A 13,120-nucleotide genomic window follows, 5' to 3' on the forward strand; every position below is an offset into this window, starting at 1 on the left:
GTGCGCAGGGTGCGGTGGCAGACGGTGTCGAAGGCAGCCGAGCGGTCCAGGAGGATGAGGACTGCGGTTTCGCCGTTGTCCAGCAGGGCCCTGATGTCGGTGGCGGCAATGAGGGCGGTTTCGCTGCTGTGGTTGCTGCGGAATCCAGATTGGGACGAGTCCAGGGTGTTGTTCTCTTCGAGGAATTGGGTCAGTTGTCTGTTGACGATCTTGTCGATGACTTTCGCCGGGAACGAGAGCAGGGAGATGGGGCGGAAGTTCTTGAGGTCCTTTGGGTCGGCCTTGGGTTTCTTGAGTAGGGCGTTGATGTCTGCGTGTTTCCAGCCTTCCGGGAAGGTGGCGGTCTCGAATGAGCTGTTGAAGATCTTGCGGAGTTGGGGTGCGAAGATGGAGCTCGCTATGTTGAAGATGTGGTGGGGGCAGGGGTCTGATGGTGAGCCGGAGTGGATGGTGTTCATGGTCTTGATGGTGTCTTCGTTGTTGACGTGGTTCCAGGAGATCAGGCGGACTGTGTGATTGGGAGGCGGTGAGTTTGGGGTGTCGGCGGCTGTTGGAGAGGTCTGGGTGTTGTAGCTGTCGTGAATGTCTGCGATCTTGCGGTTGAAGAAGGTGGCTAGGAGAGTCGCAGAGGTCTTGCAATGGCGGGATGTCACTGGAGCTGGGGTTGGCGAGTTCCTTCACAATGTTGAAGAGCTCTTTGCTATTGTGTGCGTTGTTGTCTATGCGTTCCTTGAAGGAGGTCCTTTTGGCCGTTCGAATGAGTTGGTGGTGTCTGTGGCTGGCGTTCTTGAGGGCTACATGGTTGTCCGGAGTTTGCTCGTGGCGCCATTTCTTCTCTGGTCTCCGGCAGGTCTGCTTGGATGTCTGAAGGTCGGCGGTGAACCAGATGGCTCTACTGTCGGTGTGTCTGTTTGTGGGTTTCTTGATCGGGGCGAGGGTGTTGGCGCAGTCATCAGTCCATTGCTTGAGGTTGTGGGTGGCAATGCCATAATGCCAAAATCCGTTCCGAAACAAATGTCCCAATATTCTTTCCAGTGTTGCCCCTCCCCATTGGAATTACTGTTGCGTGGGCTATCAGTGACTCTACAGATGGGACTTACCGGGTAATATCAAGTGTACCTTGAGGGTGTTATCAGAAATGAGGAGCTTTCAGGGCACTCAAAAATACTGCACCAGAATCCTTTGGTAACTCTGCATTTTTTCCCCAGGGTTTTACTCTAGAATTTTGACTTTCAATATCCAAAGTATTCGGGTGAAATGCATCAGATTTGTGGAGTCACTCCAGATATCTTACTTCCAGTGAGGCTAGTGCCTTCTATTAACAGCCCAGTCTGAATTAGAGGGCCGCAAGCAATGAGAGCCTTAGTGTAATATTTCAAACCGGAAATTCTTATTCAAAGTTAGAGCGGTCGTTCCTAGCACACTGTATGTTATCACAACTTGATTGTTGCCCATGAACAATGCTTGCTTATTCTCCACATGAGATGATGCAGGTAAAAAATCTTTGAGCCCTGACTAACTTCTCTGCCACCATTATTGAGGCTCACCCTCTCACCAGGAGGATCAGTACTGTGTCAGACCAAGCACGTCTATAGAGGTGCGATACAGGAGTTGGGCATTTGGAGATACAAAGTTAGTGCAGGGGGCTTGAGGAATGAAAATCCAGAGAGGTTGACACACACATCAAGTTTTAACGTGCATAAGCACCTCCTGCATGAATTGTATACAATAAAAGTTGTGTAATGCTTGGGCTTATCTATTTGGTGTATTCACTGGGGTAGACATGATGCCCTCTGTTTTCAGTACCACATGCAGATGGACCTACAGTTTGTCTATCAGTGCTAGTTTGTGGGTAGCATCAAATGTGGATTCTAGGGGTTAGAAATAAGTGCACCAAATTTACAGAAGAAAATAGTGTATAAACCTGAAAAACAGGGTTTATTTAGTCAGAGTAGAATGGACTTGAATATTGGGCTCAGTACTTGACAGGCTAATGAGGCAAATACAGGAATACATTAAAAATGAGATAATCAAAGGTAAAACATAATGGGCATAGCATGTGTTGCTGTATATACACATGCTCTGCATATTCCTGCAATTTAGTTTTGGACTTACATTTTTGCAAGTTGGTTTTCTTTGAAGAAGTCTTTCGAGTTACAAGGTATAGTGACTCTCCCTTATTTACCTATGCACTTGGGCATCGACTTCATGTGAGATAATTTTTTTCTGACATTGCGTTTGTATACCTCGTAGCACTAGAAGACATTGCACACAATGATTGTTCTATTTTTCAGCAACCAATTGTTTAGCAAACGCCGACATTCTTCGACGCCTCACCGCCGGGGCCCTCTTTTGGGCTTCTACCCATGCCTTGAGAGTTTCGTAGGCAAGAGTACAAGAGTAATGGAAAGGATGCCCTTACATTACGGTCCCCTGTGCCACTCCAAATTTCAGTTGGTCAAATATTATTAGGGCTGCAATCTCTGCCTCTCCCTTGACCACGACGATACCACATACTTAGCCTGTTTCACCATACAGTTTAAATAGATGCTTCAGAACCAACTTGAGTGGCGGTGAGCCCATCAGAGAATGGAGAGGCAGGAGTTGGAAGACACCTGATTTATTCATGGAGCATAGTGTTAAGGCAGAGGAGGAAGAAACCGGACCTTCAATAGCACAACTCATACAGTCGTCTCTGAGCTTGGAGGTGGTCTTTTCCTCTGGGTCCAAGGCGGAAAAGGAGCAGGGCACAGACACCTTGCAGACATATGAAGGCACCAACAGTGAGTCCCATGGTCTCTGAAACACAGCTCACATTAGTCGAACAACACAGCGCAAGGCAGAGCTTCACCCACACGGAAGGTCGGGCACTGCCCCAGTACTTAAAAAACAGACCGAGCCACCACTGCCTTAAGGCCATGGTCTGCACAGACTCAAGACTTCGGAGCCTACAATGCTTCTTCCTTCTGAACACAATCTGTCCTTCGAGCCTGAAGATCCCACACAGACATTCGGTCCCAGCACTGAAACCTGCCTCAGCAGCAAAACCGGCATTGGCACTGAAACTGCTCTAGATGTCTAAACCGCTGTTAACTCCGCAAGAGCCCATTTGCCCCTAAAATACCCTGGACGATGGGCTCAGAGGACTAATAGCAACTCATCCTCCAGGACCTGCAGGACGAGTTGGATGCTCCATAGTAATGCCTGTTCATACACCCTCAAATAGTCAAGATCACTACAAAGCCTCCATTGAAGCTGACCGAGACTTTGCCATGGAAGAGGAAGCTCACTTTTGCGAAGAAAATAGTTTTTAGCTTCCCCTACTTCCTAAGCTCAAGAAGCATAAGGACAGAGGCACTAGGCCTCTCCATCATGCATCTCCACCATTTCTTCCTCCACCTCCTATTTCACCTCCTCCTCTTTTCCCACATCCTCCACACACCTCCCCTCATTCATCATATGGGAAGGCAGAACAATGCACATGGGGGAGGTTTGGCGTGGTTGTGTGGGAAGGGGGGTTCATACCTGTTATCCTCTGTCTCAACAGTTGGGTAATCTAGAGTGCAAGTTGACAACAGTGCCCGCAGCACACTCAGGTGACCATTTCACATTCCACAGTTTAGGGTTTACAATATATGTGTTGAAGTCCCATCTCCAATCCCACCAGATCCAACCTTTTCTCTGATTGGTTATAAATTCAGTCACCGGCAAGGCCTACCCAAGCCCTCAAAAGGACACCGCTTTTGGCCAGCCTGTAACTCTTTTTCAGTCTTAACGTCACCTCGCAGTAAGAGCCATAGTGCGCCTGTAGGGCATGATCACTTCCTGTATTGCTATCATACCCCACCTGGCTACACATCCATCTGCTTCAACAGTTGTGAGAAAGTGGCTCTGTATATACTGTTCCTTAATAGGTACAGGGTGTACAGAGTCCACAGCCCCCAAGGGTTTGACAGAGGCTAAAGTTAGATATAACCTTACTCTCTAAAGTGGTAGCTTGGTCGAGTAGTAAGGCAGTATCAGAGGACAGTGTAAAGCATTTGTTGTACACACTCAGTCAGCAAATGGTCTCACACACTCAATAACTGAACTCTAGGCCAATGGTTTATATATAAAAAATATATGCTTGTTTTATTTTAGAACCAACACTTGGATTTAAAATATACTTTCTCAGAATGAGATGTTTTGTATAAATACTTTTGCAATATACAATTGACTTTTGTAAACAGTTACAAGTGGTTGCAATAGGCAACTCTATTTTAAACACAACAATGCATTGAGCTCAATGGCAATTTCAAGTTATTTGCAACAGATTACTTTTTGGATTACTTTTGGAATTCCAGGACTGGATCCTAGATTCAGTCCTGGGTCAGTACTTAGAATCAAGTGATGAAAGTCGACTTAATTGCGGTAATGATTTTTAAACAATATTTAGCTATTTTAAAAGTTGACACTGAAAATATTTTAAAGAAAACAGTCAATGATTCCCTATGGAAGAAAATTCAAGTTGCAGGTACAGTATGTTCTCGTTACTTTTATAATCCAGTACTGGGTGCCTAGACTCAGTACTGGGACCTTTATCCAAAACAGGTAAGTAATTACGTTTTCAGATATTATACGATTTTTAAAGAATATTTAAAGATTGCAGAAATTGACACTTAGAAGAAATTTCACAGAAAAACAGTCAATGATTTCCTATGGAAGAAAATTGGGTTACGGGTAAGTACAGTTGTAAGTATTTTTCAGAGTCAGTGCTGGGCACCAAGATCCAGCACTGGGAGCTCACCTAAGAGCAGGTGAGTAATTTCGTTTTCGTTACTCGGCTGATTCTTGGTGAATATTTTAAGATTTGAAAAGTCCACACATAGAAGAAATTTCAGGAAAAAGCCAGTCAATGTTGCCCTATGAGGAAAATAGAGTTATCGGTTTAAGGGTAAGTACTCGACTGGCAGAGTTGAGGTTCTGGGCATAGACTCAGGGGTCCCCCAGGGTCAGGTAGGTACAGTTGGTTCACCCTCAGCGACTCTAGGGCGGCCGGGTGCAGAGAGAGTTAGGCCCAATGTTATCCTATGAGGGATAGGGGGGCCTTGGTTGGTGGCTGCTGACTGGCAAGCCACGCGGCTGTGGGAGCTGGGCTCCTGGTCACTTACTCAGGGCAAGTGGGGAAGTAGGTAGGTGTAGAGGTTTCACTGCCAGGGCCGCTCGGGCGGCTGGGTGCAGGGTGCTTTTGAGCCTTCGGGCGCTCGATTGATTTCAATGGGAAATCTCCGGTTTAGAAAAAGACTGCAAGCTCGGGGACGAGGAGTCTTCAGGTGCCACCACCACTTCGAGAGGTAAGTTGGGTAGTTGGAGGATAGGTAGGTACCGCGGGATTGGGCACAGGGGGCCGCGGGGCGCCGCGTGCAGGGGTGCCTTTTGGTGTCGGGAAATCTTACCCTCTGTTGATCGCGGTTGGGGGGCACCTTGTTCTGAGGCTGCAGGCTTCTTCAGGAGTGTCGAGGGAGGTCCTTGGGTGCCGGACTCGGGGTCACAGTCGCCGTGGGGTCGTCCTCGTGGTCTTTGTTCACTCCGGCACTGGCCAGGCTTTGCTGGTGCAGTGTGTGCTGGGTTTGCGGTTCCGGGCTGCTGCCAGGGATTAGAGGTAGGTTTTGAGTAGAGCCTCTACTCATGGGAGCCTCAGGGGCTTAGAGCCAAAAGGTAGCCAGGTCCTCCGGGGTTTGTGAGGTTGCTGGCCACAAGAGATGCCGGGTTGGAGCAGGAGCAGGTTCGAGGGTCGACAGGCCGGTAGGGCTGGGGCCAAAGCAGTTGGTGTCTTCCTCTTCTTAGCAGCTGCAGGGCAGGTCTTCTTTCTTCTTGCTCTTCTTTGTAGTTTGGAATCTGGGGAAGGAAGGTTCAGGGTGCCCCTAAATACTAGATTTAGGGGCGTTACAGGTAGGTGAAGGGCAGGGACCAATGGGTACCTGTCCTGGGGTGGGTACACCCCCTATCCTGGGGTGGGTATACCCCCTATCCTGCCTCTCTCCTGTGGGAGGGGGGCAGTAGCCTAGTCCTGATAGGGTAGGGCTCCCCATCTTCAAGATGGCGAGAGCCCGGAGATGTGCTTCACCTCTCCTCCCCCACCTGAGGGGTGGGGTTGGCAGGCTGGCACATCCCCTGTCCTTATTCGGGGTTTCCGGCCAAAGCTTCCCGCTAGAGTGGGGGGTTGCAGTGGCCTGGGGAAGCTCACAGAGGCGGCATGCCTTTGAAGCTTCCACCTGCCCATCCTGGGGGAGGAGATTTAGCACCTCGCCCAGGATGTGCATTGTTGCAGGCCCAGGAGAGCAGGGGCTCTCCTACCCAGGGGTCCAGCAACATGTCTGCTGTGAGGCAGCCTAGGCAGCCTCAGAGCAGACGTGGATTGTAGGTTAGGTTTAAGGGGGCATCTCTAAGATGCCCTCTGGGGTGCTTGGTACATTAAATCCCACACTGGCATCAGTGTGGGTTTAATGTGCTGAGGAGTTTGAAACCAAACTTCTCAGTCTTCAGTGTTGCCATTATGGTGCTGTGGAGCTCGTGTTTGACGAGCTCTCAGCACCATGTACTCTTAAATGGCAGCACTGCACTTACAGTGCTCAGGAATGGACCTGGGCACTGTAGGGGCACAGGGCTCCTGCGCCCACACCATTGGCATAAGGCACCCAGCTAGAGGGGTGGCTGATGTATGCCATGGCAGTGTAGGTGATGGGCATGGCACACAGGGATGTGTCATGTCGACTTTGTTTTTGTCTTGCACCCAAACACTCAGCCTGCAAAGGCAGTGTGTGTGTGTAAGGGTACAGGGCCTCTAAGGGTGGCACAATGAGTGCTGCAGCCCTTAGAGGCCTTCCCTGGTCACAAGGTCCTGGGTGCCTAGGGTACCATTTACCAGGGGCTGACATGTGGCCAGGGTTTGCCAATTTGGGTTTTGTTTGTTTTAGGGAAGGAACATAGGCCCTGGGCACCTGATTGGCAGGAGTCCAGGGCACACTCAGTCAAAGTACATTCAGCAATTCAGCAAAAAGTGGGGGCATATCATGCAAGAAAGATGGCACTTTCTCACAACAGTGCCTCTCAATAAAATGGTCACAAGCTGAATGTCAGATGGAAGATCTAGTGTGGGTAACAGCTAGCACCCATCTCTCTCTACAGTGGTGGAACAGCAACAGTTTGTTGCATGGCAGGCCTTTCCTAGACCCAGTTCTGCAAGTCTCCATTACCACAAACGCATTTCGATCACAACACAGTACAGGGTGTGTGGACCCCAAATCAGCAAAGCTACCGCATCAGCTACCAAGAGCTTTTAGCGATCCTCCTCACCCTCAAAGTCTTCCTACTGCTTATTTGAGGCAAAGTAGTCCTGACCAGGACAGACAACATGACTTCCATGTATTCCCTTCAAAAGCAGAGGCCCTAACTTGCTGCGGAAAACATGGAGTAGATGCCTGAAGTCACTACACCACGTGATTCGAAAGAATTTGACGGAAAACAACTTGCAAACTTCCGAGCCCATTCCTAGATGGCAGATGGGTATGCACAGCATTCTCACCTACAGCATTACATCCATTGAATAGATGTTTATAGGGTAAGTAACATAATCCTTTTTTATTGATGCAATACACCGTTTTGCACATTGCTAGAACTGTAGTAAAGTCTAACCTAAAACCTTTTTACTAGAAATATACTGCACTGTAATTTTCTTTAATGATTTGTATTTGAATTTCCTCATCTTTAAACACTGATAATAGGCAGAAGAGCTGCTGGCACAGGAGATGGACGTAGTCAAACAGGGAATGGGGCACGGCGACCTTTCAATTGATGCCTATAATCAGGTGTGGGAGGAGTGCTACAGTCAAGTGTTGTACCTTCCTGGACAGAACCGCTATACAAGAGCCAACTTAGCCAGCAAGAAAGAAAGAATTGAATCCTTTGAGAAGAGGTTGGAGGTTGGTATCTATTTTATAATATCTTTTGGTACTTTGGGATTGTCACCACAACACTTTATATCATGAATTTTTATTTATATATCTGCTGTAGAAGACTGTAAAAATAAGATTTGAAGGATGCATGCCAATATAATTACCAAACATTTGTAATAATGTTGCTGTGTTCATCATTCCATTGTGCTGATATTCAAGACATGTATGCTGTTCTTTACTGGGAACACTTCTACTTTTGGATTCCTTAGTAGAAAGGCCCTCATTATGAATGACCTCTTAATTTCAATGGGACCAGCTATTACCAGCTCCATAGGAATTTTGAGATCCATGGGAACACTGCGGTTCTGATGGATCCATCTAACCAAAGATTCCTCCCCTTTAGAATATTCCCCACGTGCCAGACTAGATCTGGAAGGTTTTTTTACAGCAGCGTTGCCATGTGCTGCTTGGTGGCACTGTGCGGCTCCACGTTAACCTTGTTCCGCTCCGAAAACGACAGAGCAGAGATGCCTATAAGCACCATCCCTGCACATTCATATCCAAGCCTTTTTTCTGCTCCTTCAATGTGTATCTGGAGCTCCACTCCCTTTTCTTCGGTTGATGAATTCTTCAAATTGTTTTCCAGTGTGCAAGAGAATGATGTTCCCACCAAAGACTACAGGGTTCAAACCGTGCCATGACTGTCGAAAACAATGTCGGTAACCAACTCGGACGAGCTGTATCTTTGGTGTACCCTCATGCGCACAAAGGCGATCTGGGACAGTATAGCCAAGCTGTACATCACCGAACATTGAAAGAAGTGACAGACCGTACAAAAGTCCTGCTCCAAATCAGGGGTGCTTACCCGTTCCTATGACACATCATCTACATGGTTAAAGTCATCCAGTACGTTGAGCAAGATTCATAAGAAGTTGAAGTGAAACTCAACCCCTTTCCACAGCATCAAGGTGCCACTCAATCTTGCTGGATCACTATGCTTCCTGAGTTTCAAGGCCATTGATTGCTTATTTCTGGCACTCTTCCTGCTCCCTCTGGGACACCTTCGGTCCCCAATGATCCGCAAGTCGCTCCGTTCTTGTAACCTCAGGTCGCTCAGTCCTTGGTGGTGTACGGGCACGTGGGACATGACAATTGCAACTACTGAGGTTTTGAACTAATGGCCAGTCTCATCTGAGCCTTTAGTGCCATTTAATGAAGCTCTGTCTAATACCCTTATGGGCACTTGGGCTAAGTAACGCTCTTGCCCACCGATGAAAAAGGCAGGTGGCCAGACTCTATAGACCGGTACCCGGCAAGTTGATTTTTCATATGCAGTATCCTACTCCTGAGAGGTTAATGGTCTAGGCTTCCATCAACAAAATTAATCCTCATGCATTTCTAATGACTCCTGACAGAGTTGAAAAAGAATTAAGGTGTTCAGGAAATTAATATTCTCGTCAACCAGCCTTGCCTTGAGGTTGGTCAGTATGGTCTGCCTATTAGGCCATTATATGCATGCTCTCTGGGACATTGGCAGCGAGATCTTGCTGGCAGTCCTGCTGGAATTTCAAGCGTCCTTGTCTCATGCCTTTCAGGATGACCGGAATGCAGCCGAATATGTGATCTGGGCTGGTCTGGATATTACAGATTTTTTGGGGCCAGCAGTAGGCACCCGTGTGGTTCTCCATTCGTGGATGCAACCCACAGGCTTTTCAGAAGATGTGCAAGTGTCCCTTTTGAATATGCTTTTTGATGGGTCCCAGCCTAGTTGATGAAAAGGCTGGGTCTGCCCTCATATGCTTTACAGAGAGTAGAGCCACGGCACGTTCCTTGTGCCTTTCCTCCCCTGCCTTTGTCCTCATCAGCTCCGAGCCTACTTCAGAGGGTTGGCTTATAGGCAATGCCAAGCACCCCATGTGAGAAAGTGTCTCTGTATATACTGTTCCCAAATAGGTACAGGGTGTACAGAGTCCACAGCCCCCAAGGGTTTGACAGAGGCTAAAGTTAGATATAACCTTACTCTCTAAAGTGGTAGCTTGGTCAAGCAGTAAGGCAGTATCAGAGGACAGTGTAAAGCATTTGTTGCACACACTCAGTCAGCAAATGGTCTCACACACTCAATAACTGAACTCTAGGCCAATGGTTTATATATAAAAAAGATATGCTTGTTTTATTTTAGAACCAACAATAGGTATTAAAATATACTCTCTCAGAATGAGATGCTTTATATAAATACTTTTGCAATATGCAATTGACTTTTATAGAAAGTTGCAAGTGGTTGCAATAGGCAACACAATTTTAAACACAATCATGCATTGAGTTCAATGGAAGTTTCAAGTTATTTGCAACAGATTACGTTTAGGATTACTTTGGGGATTCCAGGACTGGATCCTGGATTCAGTCCTGGGTCAGTACTTAGAAACAAGTGATAAAAGTCGACTTAGTTATTGTTATGATTTTTAGACAATATTTTGCAATTTTAAAAGTTGACACTTAGAAAATATTTCATAGAAAACAGTCAATGATTCCCTATGGAAGAAAATTCAAGTTGCAGATATAGTAGGTTCTCGTTACTTTTGTAATCCAGTACTGGGTGCCTAGTCTCAGTACTGGGACCTTTATCCAAAACAGGTAAGTAATTACGTTTTCAGATATTATACGATTTTTAAAGAATATTTAAAGTTTGCAGAAATCGACACAAGAAATTTCACAGAAAAACAGTCAATGGTTTCCTATGGGAGGAAATTAGGTTACTGGTAAGTACGGTTGTGAATATAAGTCAGTGCTGGGCACCAAGATTCAGCACTGGGAGCTCACCTAATAGCAGGTGAGTATTTTCGTTTTCGTTACTCTGCTGGTTTTTGGTGAATATTTTAAGTTTTGAAAAGTCCACACTTAGAAGAAATTTCAGGAAAACCCAGTCAATGTTACCCTATGGAGAAAATTTAGTTATCGGCTTTAAGGTAAGTACTCGACTGGCAGAGTTAAGGTTCTGGGCATATACTCGGGGGGGGGGGGGAGGGGTCTCCCAGGGTCGGGTAGGTACAGTTGGTACACCCTCAGCGGCACGGTGGCAGCCGGGTGCAGAGAGAGTTAGGCCCAATGTTATCCTATGGGAGGCAGGGGGGCCTTGGTTGGTGGCTGCTGACTAGCAGGCCATGTGGCTGTGGGTGCTGGACTCCTGGTCACTTGCTCAGGGCAAATGGGGAAGTAGATAGGTGCAGAGGGTACACTGCCAGGGACACTCGGGTGGCTGGGTGCTTTTGAGCCTTCGGGCGCTCAATTGATTTCAATGGGAAAGCTCCGGTTTAGAAAAAGATTGCAAGCTCGGGGACGAAGATTCTTCAGGTGCCACCACCAATTCAAGAGGTAAGTTGGGTAGTTGGAGGAAAGGTAGGTACCCCGGAGTTGGGCACAGGGGGCCGCGGGGCGCCGGGTGGCCTTTTGGTGTTGGGCAATCTTACCCTCTGTTGATCGCGCTTGGGGGCACCTGGTTCCGAGGCTGCAGGCGTCGTCAGGAGCGTCGAGGGAAGTCCTTGGGTGCTGGACACGGGGTCACAGTCGCTGTGGGGTCGTCCTTGTGGTCTTTGTTCACTCCGGCATAGGCCAGGCTTGGCGGGTGCAGAGTGTGAAGGGTTCGTGGTTCTGGGCTGATGCCAGGAATTTAGGATTAGATTTTGAGTAGAGCCTCTACTCATGGGCGTCACAGGGGCTTAGAGCCAAAAGGTAGCCAGGTCTTCCGTGTTTTGTGAGGTTGCTGGCCACAAGAGATGCCGGGTTGGAGCAGGTTCGAGGGTCGACAGGCCGGTAGGACTGGGGCCAAAGCCGTTGGTGTCTTCCTCTTCTTAGCAGCTGCAGGGCAGATCTTCTTCTTTCTTTTTGCTCTTCTTTGTATTTCGGAATCTGGGGAAGGAAGGTTCAGGGTGCCCCTAAATACTAGATTGAGGGGTGTTACAGGTAGGTGAAGGGCAGGGACCAATGAGTCCCTGTCCTGGGGTGGGTACACCCCCTATCCTGCCTCTCTCCTTTGGGAGGGGGGCAGTATCCTAGTCCTGATTGGGCAGGGCTCCCCATCTTCAAGATGGCGAGAGCCCTGAGATGTGCTTCACCTCGCCTCCCCACCTGAGGGGTGGGGTTGGCAGGCTGGCACATTCCCTGTCCTTATTTGGGGTTTCCGGCCAAGCTTCCCACCAGAGTGGGGGGTTGCAGTGGCCTGGGGAAGCTCACAGAGGCGGCATGCCTTTGAAGCTTCCCCCCGCCCATCCTGGGGGAGGAGATCTAGCACCTTGCCCAGGATGTGCATTGTTGCAGGCCCAGGAGAGCAGGGGCTCTCCTACCCAGGGGTCCAGCAACATGTCTGCTGTGTGGCAGCCTAGGCATCCTCAGAACAGACGTGGATTGTAGGTTAGGTTTTAGGGGGCATCTCTAAGATGCCCTCTGGGGTGCTTGGTACATTAAATCTCACACTGGCATCAGTGTGGGTTTAATGTGCTGAGAAGTTTGATACCAAACTTCTCAGTCTTCAGTGTTGCCATTATGGTGCTGTGGAGTTCGTGTTTGACGAGCTCTCAGCACCATGTACTCTTAAATGGCAGCACTGCACTTACAGTGCCCAGGAATGGACCTGGGTACTGTAGGGGCACAGGGCTCCTGCTCCTGTGCCCCTACGCCATGTGGTACTGCAACATGCAGGACGGAGTGGGGTCCTGGTCCTGCGCCAAAAGCTGCTGCATCTCTGGATCTGGCTGATGCGTCAGGGCATCACCCTTACCGTGAACCAACCGGCAAGATCTTTAAACTGCAGGGCGGACGTACTCAGCTGGCAGCGCCTGGCAGATCACGAATGGCATTTGCACCCTGAAGTGATGGAGGACATCTTCCGAGAGAGGGGAGAAATCTGGCTGGATCTTTTTGCCAATGTTGAAAACGCCCAGTGGAGTTTCAAAGAATTCTGTCTCATGGAGATTCATTCAGGCTTTAGTGGAGCAAAGAACTCCTGTTTACCTTTCGCCTCTGCTTCTGACAGAGATCAGGAACAATCGGGCCCAGGTTTTCCGAGTAACTTCAAATTGGGCATGGAAAGTACCTTGAAATTCTGGGCATGAGCACCTGTCCGCCAATCAGGCTTCCGCGGCAGGAGGATCTTCTGTTGCAGCTACGGAGCAGGGTTCTGCACCCAAACCTGT

General features: G+C 48.4%; 1 protein-coding gene across 1 annotated transcript in view; it reads left to right on the forward strand.

Moving 5' to 3' along the window:
• CDC5L (cell division cycle 5 like) overlaps positions 1–13,120 on the forward strand; it is a 211,680-nt gene that overhangs the window by 179,512 nt on the left and 19,048 nt on the right. The window contains exon 14 of the mRNA XM_085610524.1: positions 7,764–7,961. Coding sequence (XP_085466650.1) covers positions 7,764–7,961 — 198 coding nt within the window. The remainder of the gene's footprint in view (positions 1–7,763; positions 7,962–13,120) is intronic.

Source organism: Triturus cristatus, chromosome 6 (genome assembly GCF_964204655.1).
Source record: "Triturus cristatus chromosome 6, aTriCri1.1, whole genome shotgun sequence".
In the NCBI taxonomy this organism is placed as follows: Eukaryota; Metazoa; Chordata; class Amphibia; order Caudata; family Salamandridae; genus Triturus; species Triturus cristatus.